The sequence below is a fragment of the Equus quagga genome, chromosome 8 (assembly GCF_021613505.1).
Source record: "Equus quagga isolate Etosha38 chromosome 8, UCLA_HA_Equagga_1.0, whole genome shotgun sequence".
Lineage (NCBI taxonomy): Eukaryota > Metazoa > Chordata > Mammalia > Perissodactyla > Equidae > Equus > Equus quagga.
In genome coordinates this window covers 79,405,615-79,424,874 of record NC_060274.1, presented here as the reverse complement: position 1 = coordinate 79,424,874, position 19,260 = coordinate 79,405,615, and the positions used below count along the sequence as shown (strand labels likewise).

The 19,260-nt window shown below is 35.1% G+C and overlaps 1 protein-coding gene across 3 annotated transcripts in view; it reads left to right on the top strand.

The window, feature by feature from the left end:
- Positions 1–19,260, top strand: part of HYCC1 (hyccin PI4KA lipid kinase complex subunit 1) — a 74,833-nt gene that overhangs the window by 33,735 nt on the left and 21,838 nt on the right. For 2 of the 3 annotated variants that reach the window (XM_046670153.1, XM_046670155.1), the window contains exons 3-8: positions 5,324–5,425; positions 9,969–10,148; positions 11,237–11,317; positions 11,805–11,920; positions 12,306–12,401; positions 17,359–17,475. In XM_046670153.1, coding sequence (XP_046526109.1) covers positions 5,324–5,425; positions 9,969–10,148; positions 11,237–11,317; positions 11,805–11,920; positions 12,306–12,401; positions 17,359–17,475 — 692 coding nt within the window. The remainder of the gene's footprint in view (positions 1–5,323; positions 5,426–9,968; positions 10,149–11,236; positions 11,318–11,804; positions 11,921–12,305; positions 12,402–17,358; positions 17,476–19,260) is intronic. The other variant, XM_046670154.1, reaches the window with a different exon arrangement.

Genomic DNA, 19,260 nt, shown 5'->3' with positions numbered 1-19,260 from the left:
ACTGATACATGTTTAAACAGAGAAGTTTTTGATATCTATGATTTTAGATAACAAGGCTTCTCAGTGAGTAAGAGTACAGTAGTCAATCAAAAAAAGAGGTTGTTATGACACTTTTCAGCTGCAGTATGCCCTTGAGAGAAGCAATGTTTTCTGTTAATATTGCAGCTGGCCTTATTTGTCATTGTTATCTCATCCTGATGAATGGCTGGGCAGATTTTTACTTTGTTAGCTTTTATAGTCACGAATTGAATCTCCTTCTGTGGATCCCCTAAGTCATCATAAAGTGATGTAAATATTATAAAAATGTACTCTATATAGTGTCTTCTTCGTATTTTAATAGTTTGATTGAATCTTATATATGCTTTTTTCTCCTGCCAGTGTTGTCTTTGTGAGTAAGTGTTCAAGGTGTTTTTAAGCCTCTTTCTTTCTGCTTCAAGAATGTTTAATATGGTTCATTCTATCACATTTTTTTCTTTTTAGCCACTTGATGGAAGTTGTCAAGTTTATAGTTGAGTACCACGTCTAGGACAAGTTTAGTGGTGAAGTCAAATTTGCCAAAGCAAATATCCAGTTGGCCATTCTTTAATATGGGAGTTGTGGAAAGAAGGCATGTTAAAGGATGGGGCATAGGGGAGGGGTCAACTATTAAGGCAAATAATTGAAAATCATGACTGATTCCCTTCCCTTTCCATCTGTTTATTTCCTTCCCTTCCTAGCTTCCATATGTAAGTCGCCTAGAGAGTGCAGTAGTGAGGGGAAGGGGATAATGAAGCAGTATGGACAGCAGTGTGCCCTAGTGTTTGAAGAAGTGGGGGTTGGAGCAAAGGGTTGTAGAGGTGGCATGTAGAAGATTCAGCAGGGCGGTTGGTTACATTGGTAGTTTGGTTACTTTGAGCAAATAAGTAAATACATGGAGAATAATGGGAGTTAGATTTCTTCATGTCTGAGAAAGGAATTAGAATGGAGAAAGACAAGAAAGAACCCTAAGGTGTTGTATTAGAATCAGAGGAATCAGTGTGAACTCATGGGTCTAAATATGTATATGATATATTTATGTATGTGTATCTGTACATAAATGCATACATGTATTTCCTAGCTTTGTTTACTGAGAGAGCCATGAAGCAATGGCACTCCAGTAGCAATGAGTACACCAAACTCCCAGATCTTGTTTTCTAAATACCATCTTCTATTAAAAGAAACTAGGATATGAATAAACAAAGTATGATCTAAGTAATATTTTATCAATATAACATATTATGTGAGTAGTGATATTTTATAAAAATTTTCGTAAATTTAACTCAAGGGTAAGGAAATTTTGCCATTGAGAGGAGGGGAGTGAAATCCTGGGACCTATAAAATAAAAAGAAATTTAATTTTTCTTTAACTCCCGAAGATTAAATTTACCCAATTTTCAATCAGTTTGATATGGCAAATGTTTTAAATTATTGTCATCTATATCATAGCCAGTTTAAGGGAAGTTATTTCCTATTCATTGGTTAATTTAGTAGGTATTCCTGAAAATTATTTTGAGAACATTATTCTGAATTGTGTTAATGTGTGTTGAATTCAGCTCTGTTTATGTTTGATAAAGAGATTAAGGTTATCAGGCAAAATCAGCAACATACTAAATGTAATAGAAGATAGAAAGTTCTTGAGAACAAATTTCTTAAATACTTTTAAAATAGAGTATCTTGTCTTTTGAAATGGTTTGTGATGTTAATTACATATTTTGGTTAAAATATTTAAGAAAGGAAGTTTGGGGGTGTATATATATATTTTAAGAAGCCTCTGCTTGGTTAATTTAATAACTATGGTGCTAATAAGGCCAAGGTCATGGTGATTGATAAAGTGATACGGAGTACATTGGGCTAAGAAGTCAGAGCCATTTGATCTAATCACAATTCTTCCACTAGGTGGTTTTATGATGTTGGACAAATCATATGCTTCTTTAGTCTCAGTATCTTCATCAGAAAAATTGAAGTAGATGCTCTATGAAGATGGTTTTAACTCTACACTGTTCCACGGTCACAGTCTGAACTCCCTTCCTCATAACCTCACTCACTTTCTCTCAATTGCACAAAGGCAACACAATCTGCTTGTGCAAGTGTTGGTTTTTTTTTTGCCTTTGGGAAAATTATTCAGTATCTATTCTAGCTATGGGCCCTTGTTAGTATTCTCTTTATATAACAACAAAGTGATTAGACTGGGATTTCATTATTTAAGATTTCATGAATAGTTCAATCTCTATCTTTTCAAAAATTTATTTGTAAAATATTATCTTTCAGATTGTTTTTCTTATTATTATTCAGATGTTTTTCTTAATACGATGTGTAGATTTATCTAGCAGATTTCCAGACTCCTAATTTTTTCAATTTTCTGGTAGTCACTGAATCTCAATATGTGACTCAAAATCCTGTCTTATGTGTGATGTTGTTAAACCAGAGCTGTTTTATTTATTGGTTCTCCACCCATCTGTCTGTCTTCATTACTTCTCCTCCACCCAACCCATATCACCTCCTTACATTTTTTTTTTTTAAAGATTTTATTTTTCCTTTTTCTCCCCAAAGCCCCCAGTACATAGTTGTATATTCTTCGTTGTGGGTCCTTCTAGTTGTGGCATGTGGGACGCTGCCTCAGCATGGTTTGATGAGCAGTGCCATGTCCGCGCCCAGGATTCGAACCAACGAAACACTGGGCCGCCTGCAGCGGAGCGCGCAAACTTAACCACTCGGCCACGGGGCCAGCCCCCAACCTCCTTACAGTTTTTAAAAACCATCTGCCAAACGGTACTTTTATTAAATATCTGTCTTCTTCAGATTTTGCCAAGACTAATTTCCCATTAGTACTTTTTTTTTTTGTCTCCAGTTCTGTCTTCTGAAAAATGAGAAAGCTTAGCTGGTATTTAAGAAGGCCAGTACTTTTGAACTGGTACAGTACAAGAAAATTTAAAGGTTTGCTGTAACAATGTTTAATCCATTAGGCTCTTTTAGATCTTAAGTTTTTCAAAACACTGTTCATAAACACAGCAGTTATATTTTCTCTCCTTCTTTAGACAAAAGTAACTTTTTCCACCTTCACAAAATGAAATAATGACAGAATTGTGATAAAATGTAATAGTTCACTGCACTAATTTTTGGGAGACCCTTCCTCTCATTTAACAGTATTAGCCTAAGTCTAGAATATTTTCTACAGCTTATCTTTTCAGAAAAAGAGCTGTCATTTTGCCTTTGGCTGTTTCACAGAAAATATTTTACCTCATGAGGGTTAGTTGGTACATAAACTGAAAACTGTAATTCACGTTTTTAATGTTCCAGTTTTAGCCTAGAATAGTATATATAATGTTATAATGATCTTTCTATTCACTAATAGTTTAAGATTTATATTTCAATTCACTTAGTTTTAAATTTTACAGTTAGACACATACACACATATATATATAATAATGTAGTTTCATATATAATTCAGATGTATTTCCATTCAGGGGATTAGAAATCTGCTGCTTATTTGACTATGATTTCCTTACATATAAATTCTCCTATTATTAGGTTACTCTTGATCAAATAATGGAAATGGAATGTTGCCTGGGGATCTTTTGTTACCTGCTTTTGAAATATTGAAGAATGCCCTAATCTCCTCTTTATGTAAGCAGTTGCAGTGGAAGCTTTTTTTTCTGCTCTGGATAATGGTAGAAGGTTCCCAGATAGTTCACATTTACTTACCACTCCGACAAACAAAACTATCTTATTAAATTACAAAAAGCATCTATTCACTTATATATCCTAAGGTGAAATGTGACCTATTTTTAAAGAATCTGCTGAAGTGTAAACAGTGACAGTATTTATTTCTTATTCTGTTCATCCATAATAAATTCCTTCAGCAAAGGATTGAGACCTTGTACTGAGTGCTGTGGATGGAGAGACAAAAAGATAGTTCTTGACCTCAAGGAGCTGGCAGTAAAGTAAAACTGAATCAAATATCCTTAGTATAAAAATTTATGCCATTTACTTTTCTGTGTTTATTTATGCACACACACACCTGTATATACTAACCATAACCCATTTTAAATCATGAAATACTAGGATATGGGACATGTAAGTAAGAGAGTATATCTTAGACTGACTGTTAACAATATCTTGAGATTATCATTTGTTGATTGATTGATTGATTGAAGTAATTTACATGAGAAAGAATAGTGACTTGGGAGACAGATGTTGTTAAGAAGTATACTCTATAGGGATAGATTTTTTTATCATATGTTATAATGAAGTGTTTTGTTTTGTTTTCAGATTTCTCTACTCCTTTTACCTAACATGATCTGACTGGAGTTTTCCCTCTTCTCGTTCCTCTCAGTCATGGTGTCCTTTCTGAATGGGTGGTACTGGCAAGCTGTGACTAATTGTCCATGTTGGTTTTTTTTTTAAGATTTTATTTTTTTCCTTTTTCTCCCCAAAGCCCCCTGGTACATAGTTGTATATTCTTCGTTGTGGGTCCTTCTAGTTGTGGCATGTGGGACGCCACCTCAGCGTGGTTTGATGAGCAGTGCCATGTCCGTGCCCAGGATTCTAACCAACGAAACACTGGGCCCCCTGCAGCGGAGCGCGCGAACTTAACCACTCGGCCACGGGGCCAGCCCCTAATTCTCCATATTTTAAATGGCATTAGGAAAACTAGTTTGTTGGTAGCATGGCTATCTTTTTCTCCAGTTCTAAGAGGTTTAAAATTTTCCAGTTCTGTAAAGTAGAAGAGCCTTACCTAACTTAACAGTCACAATATGTAACTCAGGAGTGACTTTGCTAATCTGTGCCTTTAAACATTTGAAGGTTTGAGACATTACTAGATCCTTATACAACATATTTATTAAGAAGCAGGATCAGTAGCGCTAATGAAATTTGTAACTTGTATAATGCTACAAAAAATATATCTCTGGCTTTAGATATGGTTTGTGTTCTCATTTCTAACCCCAAACTGTGATCAGAGATGAAGTGTTGTTAATTTATGTTCCTGTTGATGATAAGAGGATTAAATATATTTTTTGTTTTATTTTTGCAATTTTTTTGTTGAGATATTCACATAACATAAAATTCACTGTTTTAAGGTGAAAACACAGTGGTTTTTAGTGTATTCACAATATTGTGCAACTAACACCAGCATCTAATTCTAGGACATTTCTATTACCCCCAAAAGAAACTCTATACCTGTTAGTCACTCCTAATTCCTCCTCCCCTCTCCTCTCCCTGGCGACAACTAATCTATTTTCTGTCTATGGATTTGCCTATTCTGGACATTGCTCAAAAATAAGATGTATTTTTTAAAATTTGTTTAGACACTGCCAGAAACATCTTTACCAAATTACGCCACAAATTTGAAAGACAAGAGTTCTTTAGTTTCATCTCTCTATAAAGTTATCCAGGAACCGCAAAGTGAGGTAAGTGCTCTTACACATTATTGTGCTGATAGTATTAAGTTGATTGATTTTTAATTTTTTATTGTGCAATATAACATATATAAAAGTAAGAAAAGTATATTTTTAAAGAACTATAATATATATTGTAGAGTGTTTAGCTCATTACCCTTGAGAAATGAAGTAGAAGGTATAAGAGAAGACTATGTTATGTCCAAAAAATGGCAGAGTGAAAAAAAACTATAATAAAAAGAATTCCAGTTTACCATCCCCCAGGCCAAGAAAGAGAATTATTACCATATTCCAAAGCCGTCTCTGAACATGTTCTTCCTCCTCATGTATCTATCTACCTGTCTTGCTGGAGGTAGCCTAGAAAGTTTGGGTCACTACATTCGTTTATTCATTCAGCAGATATTTGTGTGCCCAGTATGAGCCAGCTGCAATACTGGGCAACAGAAAATCAAAGATGAATAACACGTGTTCTTTATCCTGAAAGAGGAAAGGGTGAGAAAATAAGTAAACACATGCTTTCAAAGCAATGTTTAACTGAGTCTAGATGGATATGCACAAGTTTTCCAGGTGTACAGGTAAAAGGACATTCCAAGTCATAGGGAGAGTGTATGGAGGCCTGAGAAAATACAAGGCGTTTAAGGAGTGGCCAGTAGTTTGGTACAGCTGGTGCTTTTCCCAATCTTTTCTTCTTTCCTTTTGCCCTCCATCTCATTTCCTCTTTTTGGATAGCAAATTTAATTTGAAAATGATAAAATGATCTGTACTTTAGATTCTAGTGCTTATAAATCTCATCATTCATAGTAGAAATAGAAAAGGATTGGAAATAGTGTGGATAACAAAAAGACATGGCATTTGGAAAAAAGCAAATAGGCTGATATAGTAGTTAACAGGAGAGGATAAGACAATGGTAGGAACTGAAGCTGGAAAGACAGGTTTAGGTGGTAACCATGGTGGGCCTTGAATTCCATAAGTAGTTTAGAGGGTTTTTTGCACTGAAGGGATGACTTGATCAGATTATTGTTTTAGGAAGGTGGCTGTTTGGAGGGTAGATTGGAGAATGGAAAAGTGGAAAGCAAGAAGACTAGGGGGCTATGAAAATAGCCTGAGAGGAAGCCCCTGAGAACCTGAACTAGGGCAATGTCAGTGGGAATGGAAGGAGATGGAGCGGAAGGGAGAGATGTGAGGTATGTAATTTTTTTTGTGCTTGAGTTTGGTAGATGACATGATAGGCTCTAACACCGCTAATATTATTATTCACTGATAAAATAACTGTATCCTGGAGTCCAGTCCAATATGGACCTATGTGTCTTTGGGATAAAACTATCAAAACCAGAGTCTTTGGTTGTTTGAGTAGTTTACCCCTTTTGGTGGGAATCTGGAATAACCCAACTTCTGATTATGCATCATAGATTTTAGGTGCTGAAGAAAAGATTAGGGATTATATTGACAAGCCAAAAACTTGAACTGGAATAACTGACTAGAACAATGATATTTTCCTTATCCCTTCCTCCTGCCCAAAGCTTCTTAATTTGCATAGAATGTATAGGTAGCTTGTTTCCTTGAAGAGTTTTAGTTTTTAAAGTATTTGGTTAGAAGCTGTTTTAAGGTCTTCCATGTTTAGTTGAGAATTATTTCACCAAATAAAGTATACTTATATGCTTTATTAGTATTTTTAACAAATTAAATCTTGTTTATCATTTACTGCTTAGTATTTTGAAAGACTTAAAAGTTATGCCTCTGATGAAGTTGTCTTAACTAGGCTACTCTGGATAGGCTACTCTTTCCCATCTTCTATCCCTGCTTTAGTCATTTAATGGCTTTTTTTTTTTTTTAAGATTTTATTTTTTTTTCCTTTTTCTCCCCAAAGCCCCCGGTACATAGTTGTATATTCTTCGTTGTGGGTCCTTCTAGTTGTGGCATGGGGGGCGCTGCCTCAGTGTGGTTCGATGAGCAGTGCCATGTCCGCGCCCAGGATTTGAACAAACGAAACACTGGGCCACCTGCAGCAGAGCGCGCGAACTTAACCACTTGGCCACAGGGCCAGCCCCCCATTTAATGGCATTTTTTTTTTTTAAAGATTTTATTTTTTCCTTTTTCTCCCCAAAGCCCTCCGGTACATAGTTGTGTGTTCTTCGTTGTGGGTCCTTCTAGTTGTGGCATGTGGGACGCTGCCTCAGTGTGGTTTGATGAGCAGTGCCCTGTCCGCGCCCAGGATTCGAACTAACAAAACGCTGGGCCGCCTGCAGCGGAGCGCGCGAACTTAACCACTCGGCCATGGGGCCAGCCCCCATTTAATGGCATTTTTATGTCACATTTCTATTACCAGTAGAAATCAATCTCTTGGGGTACAGACTTTTTACATATGAATGGATTGTTGTAAAAGTTCATTTGTAACTTAGGTGTTTCAGAATTCAGAGTGTATTTTAGAATGGAAAGTAGGTACCTGATGATTAGGTTCTCATTAGATCCATCAAAAGTCCATTTAACACAAGAAAATATGTTTGAGGTGCAGTTTTCTCTAATAGTACTGTAAAACCTCCCCACCAAATATAACAATGTTCCCATGAGAAAATACATTCAAGAATTCAAACCAGACAACAGGAACACAGCATGTTCTAATGCTCCGTTGCTTGTCTCAAATATATTCAAAGTAGGTAAGTCAAACACTGCCTGTATTTCCAACATTTTATGTCGGTTTATTCCCTCCTGACATTTTTCAGCTATGTTTATAAAGAGTTCAAAAAGCCTTGGCTCTACTTCTGACCTTCGTGAGCTGTGTGATTTCGATCATAGCAGATAGTCTCTTTGTCTCAGTTTCCTTATGTAGAAAGTATGGATAATGATATTCTACCCTACAGAGTTGTGGGAATTGAACAGGTTCATGTGCGTGAAAGTACTTTGCAAGCTGTAAAACACTGCACAGTTACTGGTATTTATCTCTATTGGTTTGATATGCATAATTTCATCTAATCTCATTGCAACATATAATTTCTACATCCCCTTTGAATCTGTCTTCATTTGGTTCTGCTTTCATAAAGCAAAAATGCTTTTAGTTTTGGATTTAAGCTGGTTATAAGGCCTTTTGAAGGCGTTTTGATTAAAATTGATTATGTGTTCATGCAGACTGTTGAATAAATTTTCAACATAAGGTTTCATAATTTTGCAAATGCTTGTTAGACTATATCAACTGATTTAATCAAAGCTTTTCCAGGTATTTAGAGATGAGGGATGTTACACCACATTACAAGATTATTGATACTGGGCCACAAAGAAATTTTAAAAACTCCACCCTGAAAGCTAACCATCCCCTTAGCAGTCTGTCTTTCTTCCTACCACCCCTGACTTTATTATTCCAAATTCCTGCCCTAGATGCTTTTCTTGCTGTCTGTGAATGGGGTTACTTTGCCTCTAACCTCTAGTTTCCTGTTACCTTTGCCATGCCACTGTGGACACCTGTTGCCCTCTAATCACCATGTTGAGAGTGGAAAAAATATTCCTTGTCAGAAGTTAGATAATTTTTCAATAGTTAAGACTAGTTTGACTTATTGAAGTGTAACTTTTGCTATACCTTGTATAAATAATACTGACTTTAATTACACCCAGCTTACATATTTAACTTATTTGAAATCAGAACCTCCACTGTGAATTAGTTTTTGTTCATTACAACTATTGGTAGTAGAAAATCTATTTAGTAAATTGACTTAAATCTATTGCCTAAGTTAGTGAAGTGAATGAACTACACTTCATTGAAAATGTAATATCCTGATGGTTTGAAAAATCAATACCCTGTGAATTTTTTGACATATTTGTTTGACTGTGTGATGATTGCATATGCTTTAAGGTAACACTTACCTATAAGAGTCTCTTACCTTGACTTTCTAATTTAAAAAAAAGTCTATTATAAAGATACAGTCAGTTGTATTAACTAAATAATGTTAGGGGTGTGGTGGGAGAGGAAAAGGTTATAGATAACTCCAAATAATGTTTAAAACAAAATGACAACAACGTTTAGGTTATCCAGGGGCCACTAACCATGGCTGCAGTAGGGATCTAGACCTAGGGGCTCTATTATTATTCAGCTACTCTGCACACCAGTCATTGCTGTCAGGTGCTGCCTAGTTATAAGCTCAGGAGGATGACATGACAGTAACTACCTAGGATTCCCATTTCAATTTCTCCAGCCCTGTAGGTAATTAATCATTTATATATTGGCATGTTTTATCAAGAGGAAAGAATATTAAGGAAGAAACTTCTTACAACCTAGCTATTTTAAGAAGTTAAAAAGATAAGGGTTTAACTACAATACTACCTTAGAGTTATAGAATATTAAAGTTTACAAAGTGCTTCCATATACACTTGTTTTGCACTATTTGGCCTTCCACTAGAGTTCGAAGGTTTACTAAATAGCTTAGCAGTGAATAGTTTTCCTCCCCACAAAATGCAAACATTTATGTATTTCAGTAATTACCAATCAGGGAAAACCTTTTGTATTTCTTATATCAGTGTCACTCAAATACAGTCCAATCCTTGAATTAACGTTTCGTCTTTCTTCCAGTTGCTAGAACCTGTCTGTCACCAGCTCTTTGAATTCTACCGCAGTGGAGAGGAGCAGTTGCTTCGATTTACTCTGCAGTTTCTTCCAGAACTGATTTGGTGCTACCTTGCGGTCTCAGCCAGCCGAAATGTGCATAGCAGTGGATGCATTGAAGCTCTTCTTCTAGGGGTTTACAATTTGGTTTGTATTTAATGTAGTTAATAAAATGTTTTTTGGCTAAAGCAAATACATAATAGCAGCTACTTTTCATTTTAGTAAAGCTAATATTTGTTTTTCATACATCAAGTGACGCATAGCTCCTTCTCCCAAAATTAACTTTATGGAAGTTGAGGGCTGTACGGATGGACATACATATAATTATGTAAATATAGCTTTTTGGATTGATTGAAGACTGAAAATCAGACCATTTCAGTTCTTTTATAGAGGTATCTGAAAATATCAATGTTGAATTTTAAACTTTTTAAATTAAAAATTCGTTATCTATAAATTGTCTGTTTGTGACCTTCACGAAAAGTTTGGGAGAAAAGATCTAGTCTGGTATCTATCACTAATAATTTCATGGAATCTGTCTCCAGGTTTACACCATTGATTTAACATATAGTTTGTATTACTAATTGTATTTGTATGTTAATTTGTACGGTATTTTAGTTATTTAAAGTTTGTAATGTTTTTTGAGGAAGATTAGCTCTGGGCTAACATCTGCTGCCAATCCTCCTCTTTTTGCTGAGGAAGATTGGTCCAGAGCTAACATTTGTGCCCATCTTCCTCAACTTTATATGTGGGATGCCTGCCACAGCATGGCTTAATAAGCAGTGTGTACATCTGGGCCTGCGATCTGAACTGGCGAACCCTGGGCCACCAAAGTGGAATCCATGAACTTAACTGCTACACCACCAGGCTGGCCCCTAAAGTTTGTACTTTTTAAAATGGAAAAGATATGTAAGGGCCTTTTTCTTGGTGTATTTCATAACTATGTTAATTGATTTAGAAAATGTAACTTTTCACATGAGAAAAATGAGTGATTATGAAGACGTTACATCTGTATTTTAGCCATCCTTAAAACTATATGTTACTTATACTTTAAAAGTGGACGGTTAACTCCTGGTGTTTATGGATAACTGATAATGGGTTATCATAGTTTAGGATTTTGATTGACTTCAAAATTCTTTTCTCCACAGGTATTTTTTTTAGACTAACAATTTAAATTTAGCTTTTAAATTTATGTTTAAAAAATAAATATTTTAAGATATTTTCTTTCACTTTTGTAGGAAATAGTTGACAAACAGGGACATAGCAAAGTATTGAGTTTTACGATTCCATCTTTATCTAAACCATCTGTATATCATGAAGTAAGTGACATTTTTTCTAAGTAAGTTTATTGGTTCTAAGATTTGAAGTTGCTATAAATTAGGGTCTGGTTATTGCAGCAAAAAAATATTGATCAATTTATTAGTACCTTAAAAAGTATAGAATACCATACAAAGTATTTACTATTCCGAAAGTGAAATGGGAAATCAAAATCATTAAACTTTGAAGTAAAACCTGATTGTAAGAGATCTATTGAAAGTATTCATTTTGAAATATTTTTCTTTCCTTCTGGTGGATAAAACTAGTCTAATTTTTTTGTATGGCAATTATATATTTCCGTGGTAGAATTTTTGAAGTTAATCTATTTCTATTTGTGATTTAATTCTTAATTATTTGTTAAATCTTTGAGCAGAAAATTAGTAGGCAGTCTGAATATTTTTATGATAAATGATGCTTATGGCAATCACTCTTAGTGGTATATATATTCTAAATATCACATTTTCCACAGAATGGCTTTTTTTTCTTTAGCCTTCCAGCATTGGGTCCATGGCTCTGACCGAGAGTGCACTATCCCAGCATGGTTTGTCAAAAGTTGTGTACAGTGGACCTCACCCCCAGAGGGAGATGCTGACAGCACAGAATAGGTATACTGTAGAGACACCACCTGCTATCCTACCGCACTGATTTTTAAAAAATTATTTTAGTAGATTTATGAATAATGTTTAATGACTTGTATGTAACAATTTTTTAAAAATAGAGTCATTTTATGCAAGAGAAAAACACGTCTTCCTGATTTGTCGCTTACACTGTGCTTCAGGTGTTATCTGGAACACTGAATTTTTAAGATGAGTTTCATATGACTGTTACTTGGGAAGTCTTCTTTTTCCTTTTACTTTCATATTATTATTGGTATGATTACATTGTACATGTCTGTTCTGTAACATAATCTCTCTCCCCAATGCTTGCTTAGTTATGGTTGACTTCTTAGAATTCTAAAGATTTGTGAATATTGTTTTGGTTTATCTTTAGGTTTGAAGTGTTGACATTCCTTTTGTTGTGTTACAATGCTGCCTTAACCTATATGCCCAGTGTTTCTCTTCAGTCACTGTGTCAGATTTGTTCAAGGTAAATTAAAATTCAAATTTTTTTAACATTGAAATATAGATTACTAGTTTGCTACATATCTAAGTTATTTTTGTTTTATTTAATCATTTGTTTAAAACATTAAATAAAATTAATATGAGGCTCAGCCTAGCCAAAACATAATCCATAATTACACCGATTATGGTGGAATTGCTCCCTATAAATGATAGTCACAAAAAACACAATGAAGAGGGTAAAGCTGAATAATATTTCAATGGAATATTTAATCAGAAAATGATCATACTATATAGTTAAAAAGATAAAACTGTTATGACCTTTTGATTTTGGGCATGTGGTTGGTTTCTGTTTTGTTTGCTTTTAAAAAATTATTATTTTATTATGCTCTAATTTGGTAAAAGAAATAAGTAAGAGATGCTGATTTTTAAGCTTTGCTTGTTTAAAAAAGTTGAGCTAAGAGGTTGGTTAAATAAATAATGTAGTACTTAGGTATACTATGCAAACACTTAAAAATTCCTATTAAAAAGAGTATTTAATGATAGTATATATAGTGTGATTCCAGCATTGACTGAATATGACCAGGATATTAACAAAAATTATGTCTAGTTGGTGGAATATGGCTTAATTTTTTTCCTGTGTGTTTTTCTTTTATTCTCTAAATTTTCTATGATGAACATGTTACCTTTTTAAAGCAACTAAAAAAAGACATAGAAAATGCCTTTGGTAATTCAAGTAAATAAGGGAAAATATAGAAATAAAAAACTTGTAGAATAATTTAGATTTGGGGAACTTATTTAGAAAATTCAGCTTTGGAAAGTTAGTAAGAGAGAGGGTACATAAAGCAATACTTAGAAATCAAATCAAGACAGAACAGACAAAAAAGCAGAAATTGATACTGAATAGGATAGAAAACCATACAGGACCAGAGGGAGAAGGGAGGTAACGAAGGCAAGGGGCTTGTTAGAGACAACAGAGAAGTGAGAGTCTTTCAGATGAGTCCTGAACTGGAGCATAATTACATTTCCTAGGCCTTGGAAGATGGTACCAATGTGCTGTCTCTCCCGCTTACTGAGTCTTTCCAATATGTTTCTTGTTTTAAATCCTTTAAAGGTAGAGGTGCCCAGAGTTTTGAATTTCACAGATCTGTAAAATTTCAAAAAAGCTGGAGCGGGTAGGGTATCTACATAGTGTTGTCAACTTCTTATTTTGCCAAGTCATTATATTTTAAATATCTGCCATCCACATTATTTAACAAATGGGGAACTATTTTAGCACCAAAAAGGGGGAAGAGTGGAAGGGAAGGACAACAATTTATAAATTAAAAATAGGATGTTTAGTTTTCCTTGTTTCTTTCCTGTTTCACTATGGTCCAGTGAAAACTTTGTTTTGGACTAAAATGAGTGTAAGGACCAATACTTCAGAAACGTTGGTTTAAGGAATAACTTGATGCAGCAAGTTTCACCTGTAGAACTAAAAACACACTGCAAAACCCAGGTCCTACTCTGAAGTAGCATCTTAGATAGGTAGGACCCAGGAATGCATGTGTATGTATATATATGTCTTTTGATCATGTCATTCAGGCTATATTAGAAGAGTTCATTCCAAGTGGAGAGGAGGGTCAAAATATCCCATAAGTGAGACAAAGGGGGCCTGACCTAAAGAAGTAGTTGTGGGGAGAAGGAGGAAGGGTGGGATTGAGTCACATCTTGGAAGTATAATCAGGGGGTGAGACTGAAGGAATAAGAGGAGTGTGTAATTATTCCTACATTTAGTTTGAATAGCCGGCTGGATGGTAGTATCATTAAATGAATTTGGATAAATAAGACATACTGTTTTGGAAGATGCTAAGTTTCAGATATGTTGATTTTTAGATATATGGCATAGATGTCACTTTTGTCTGTCGTGTCCTCTCTCCCCACCCCCAACATCTTCCATTAATAGCACCTCTAGCTCTCTTACCTTTAGGAACTAATCTTCCTCTATATAATCAAGTATAATCATGTAATTATGGTGAGGCTGCCGATAAAATTATCTGTGACAAGAGATCACCACCTTAATATCTATTTTTTCCTTTTTCCTTTTAATAATATATAAGATACACTTCCCTCACCTCTCCCCAAAGAATTTTATCTAGAACAATGGTCACCTGCTAGAGACCACGTTTTCTACTTTCCTTGCATCTAAGTGTAACCATGTGACTAGTTCTGAACAATGATCTGTTAACCGAAGTGGTGCAACTTCTAGGTTGTACCCTTGAAAAGCACCTCCACGCCTTCCACTCTCTCTTTCTCCCTCCTTGCAGGATAGAAGGCAGATGTAATAGTAGTGATCCATCACCATATGGACAAGGGTCACATCCTAGAGAATGGCAGAATCCCAAGAAAGAAGGAGCCTGAACACCTTAGGAACATAGCCGATCTACCCCCAGACCATCTGCCAGCTTGGACTTTTATGTGAAAGAAAAATAAATATCTACTTTAAGTTACCATTATTTACCTCTGTTAAAACAGCCAGACCAATATTTACACTGATACACTACTCTTCCAATAGTACTACCCAGGCTACCCAAGACCAATTTGATCATGTCACTCCCTTGCTTAAAACAACAAAACAAAAACCTTTACTTGCTTTCCACTGCCTGCTTGATAAAGCCTAGCAGGTTATAAGACACTCCGTGATCTGACCCCTAGCCAGCTGGCGTCTCTGTGATTTTCTATTGTCCTCATATTCTATCCTACTAAAATTTCCCTAGTCTCCTCGATGTCATGCTGTTTCATCCCTCTCTGCTTATGCCCTTTCCTATATTTTCCCTTAGAAAATACCACTCAAGGCTCAGTTCAAAAGAATCTCTTTCTGGGAACTCTTCTCTGACCCTCTTCTTCTTCCCCTAGAGTTTACCACTTTCTCCTTTTGCCACCTCTGTAATTTGTTCATGGTGAATATTTACAACACAGTCTCCATGATTAGATTGTGAATCCCTGTGGGAACTCATCTTTCATTTGTATCCCTACTGTCTGACAATAATATAAATCTTTAATAAGTATTTGCTGAATGAATAAATGAAATAATTGAAGAATACTATCGAATATTGGTTCTCTATTATTTACTGCCATCCCTATCATAAAGGTGTAAGGCGTAAGAAAATAAAATTTTTCTAAGTTTGCTTCCTTAGATAATAAGAGTAAGAGGAGTCTCTATTCTAGTTTGGATATAAGTTTTTGTAATATGAAACAAAATTTGAGTTGGTTTTATTTCATGTACAGCTAATTTTTCTCAGTTTCTGTCTTAGTCATCTCAGGTGCTATAGCAAAATACCATAGACTGGGTGGCTTAAACAATAGGTGTGTATTTCTCACAGTTCTGGAGGCTGGGAAGTCCATGGTCAAGGTGCCAGCAGATTTGGTTTCTAGTGAAGGCCCTCTTCCTGGCTTGCAGGTGACTGCCTTCTCGCTGTATCTTCACATGGCAGAGAGCAAGCTCTAGTCTTTCTTTCCCTTATTATAAGGGCACTAATCCCATCATAGGGGCCCCACCCTGGTGATCCCATCTAAACCTAGTTACTCCCAAGGGCGCACCTTAAAATACCATCGTATTGGGGCATTAAGGCTTCAACTTGTAGGGGGCACGCACATTCAGACCATAAATATCCCTGTTCCCTTTTACTCTTGATTCTAAAGAGTTCTAAGATCCTCTCAATATCAAATGAATTTATATTTATTCTTTAAAGTTGCTTTGCATTAATGATGTCCTAGGAACATATTTTTGAAATGATCTGTGGTATGCTTGGGCATGTTTAAGTGAAGGCTTTGATTTATTGAGTAGAGGAAATATTAAGTTTCAGGTAGTAATTGTATGGGAGGAAGGGGTAAATAATTACAATCTGTTGACAAGCACTATGTTAAGTGAGGGTTGAATTATAGCAACCACTACATATTATGAAAAAACAGCTATTTTCCCATTTTATTAAAAATAGAAACTTACTGTTTATTTTAAAAGCAGTACGTGTTGATCATAGAAAATTTAGAAAATACATGTAAATATAAAGAAAAAAATGAGTCTATAATCTCACAACTCGGAGATAACTTTATGACTTTGTATATATCTTCTTTTTGCTGTGATGTACACCATTCACATATTTGTTTATTACAAAGTAGGATTAGGTTGTATGTGTTGTTTTGTGCAGTTTTTTCCTGTCATTTAAATAGACTTTCAAAACATCGTGTTTAATTTTTTCATAGTATTCTCTGAATGATTTATATAATTGGTCCCCTGAGTTGGATTTTTAGGTGGCTTCCTAGTCGCTATAATAAATACTCCTTAACTTAAGTACTCTTTAAATATTGTTCACTATAATAAGTACTTCTTTGCATTTCAATTTTGCTTATAGTAGTTTCTTTAAAAAAATTTAGTAAAATCTATTGAACTTTCTTTGGGGTTCTACCTTTAGTGTCATGTTTAGGCGTATAAAGAATATGTATTTGCTTGTGTTTTATTTCTCTTGTGGTTTTCTAACATTAAAATTTTCAATCTATCTGAAATTTATTGAGCTGTACTGTATGAAGTTTGAGTCTAATTTTAGAGTATTTCTTTGGAGCCTGCAGTTTGTGGCAAGAACTTTGTCAGGAATAGAGGATCATACCACAGATCTATTTATGATAAGTAGTGCTGAGTTCCATGTAATTGGTTTTAGGTAATCAAAAGGTATTAATAATTGAAGTGAACCAAATTAGTGAACCAGCTCTGAGAATCTGATTCACTTATTATATATTAATATACCTCTAACTTTATACGTTTTTTTCCTGGTCTAACTTACTCAGGAAAATGTTACAGACAAATGTTTCGTTTGGAAAGATTCTTTATTTCATAGCTATTAGGTTTGTTATGAGAGTACACCTAGTATATTACTGGCTTATAAATGCTGCAAAATAAATCACCTAAATTTTTACCAACTTTAACAATATGTTTATTTTGGTCTTTCTAGAATCTGTGTTTGTGGATATCCCCGACAACATGTGAGAAAATACAAAGGTATAAGTAGCAGGATACCAGTTTCTTCAGGATTCATGGTACAGATGTTAACAGGGATTTATTTTGCCTTGTAAGTTTATTTCACATATAAAGTAAACCTTTGATCCCTTTGAAAAATTATGGTCTGTTTTATTGTTACTATATTCTAATCTCAATAGATAAAAAATCAGCATATTTTTGTGGAAGAATATGAATTAAGATCTTGATAATAGTTTTATTATTTAAAACATACCTTTTCACATTCTGAAGTAATCAACTAAAAGACTTCATCGTCTTTCTTTAATTCAAGTAACTAAATATACTCACAGTTCCTTTCTCCATTATTCTTTTTTTTTTGCCATAATTTCCAGATAGCTTTTTGTCCCCAATGAATATCTTTTGCATTTCCAGAAATTTTAAGTCTTTAAAAACATCTTAGATCCTCTTTGATCACAAATAGTTTATTATTAATTTACTATTAGTTTCTAATGTTGATGCTCAGTCTTACTTAATGCTTTAGATAGTAGTATTTTCCTTTGCACTCTATCTTTTACTTGGTAATTCTCTTACTACAAAAATCTTACTATACTCTGCAGTATATTCACTTGATATGTTAATTTTCCCTAGTAGATTATAAACTTCTTGACTGAAGGCAGAATTTATGATCTTTGGGCCAAGTCTGGCCTGCTGCCTTTTCTTTAAAGTTTTATTGAAACACAGTCACATGCATTTGTTTATATTTTATGTATGGCCGCTTTTGCGCTACAGTAACAGAGTTGACTAGTTGTGATAGAGACTGTATGGCCCACAAGCCTAAAGTATTTATTTAGCTGTTTAATAAAAAGTTTGTTGATTGCTGTGTTAAACCATTATTATTCCACATCTCTTGGATGCTCTGATCTGTTTTATTTTCTCTCTTTTTTGCTTTGTGTTTCAGATTGAGTAATTTCTGTTGATGTCTTCAGGTTCATTCATTCTTTCCTTGATTGTGTTCTTCATCTCTGTTTACCGTGGTTTATTTCTAGCCTTTTCATTTTACTCTTTCTTCTAGTTCCCATCTCTCTGCTGAAATCTCCATCTGTTCATACACGTTGTTCATCTTTTCCACTGGGGCCTTTAATATATTAATCATAGTTATTGTAATTTCATGATAACTACAACATCTAAATCATCTCTGAATTGGTTCTATTGTTCTTTGTCTCTTGACATAGGGTTGTTTTCTTCTTGCTTTTTGTGAGCCTTGTAATATTTGGTTGATCATCGTTTTTTTCACAGGTAGGACAGTAGAGGCTGAGGTAAATATTATTTATGCCTGGAAATGGGCATGCTTTTTTTCTTCTAGGCCATTAGTGGAGTTGTTATAGGCGAGAGTGAGCTGGGGTTGGATTTTGTCGTTTCTATGGTTACCTTCATACCTTCATGGCACTACCTATTTCAAATTCCTCTCATGTTACCTCATACTTAGGGTGAGAGCTGGATTGCTGGAGGGTTTTTCTCAATACTCTTGCTTCATATTTAGCTTTCAGCTTTCCCTGTGTGTCTGTACCTCAGAGAGACTCTCTCTCCTTGTTCTTGCCCCTCCTCCCGCAGTAGAGTGCTGTTGCTTGTGTCTAGATGTGTACTAGCCTGCTGGGGCAGGGCAGGGGGAGAGGAAGTTGTGTTCTCTGTCCTGGTCTGTCCTCCATTCTAAGCAGGCCCTTTGTCCCTGAATCTCAGGGGAGTGTGGGTAGGGGGAGTTTCTCAGTGGTCCTGCCCCTCCTCCAGTGGTAAGAGATCTCTAGTGGTCTCAGCATAGGACCATTTCCTGATCCTCCCCACAGGAAGAGCTTTCTTTTTTCTTTTTCTTTCCCGAACAGCCACAGTCTGTCTTCATCTC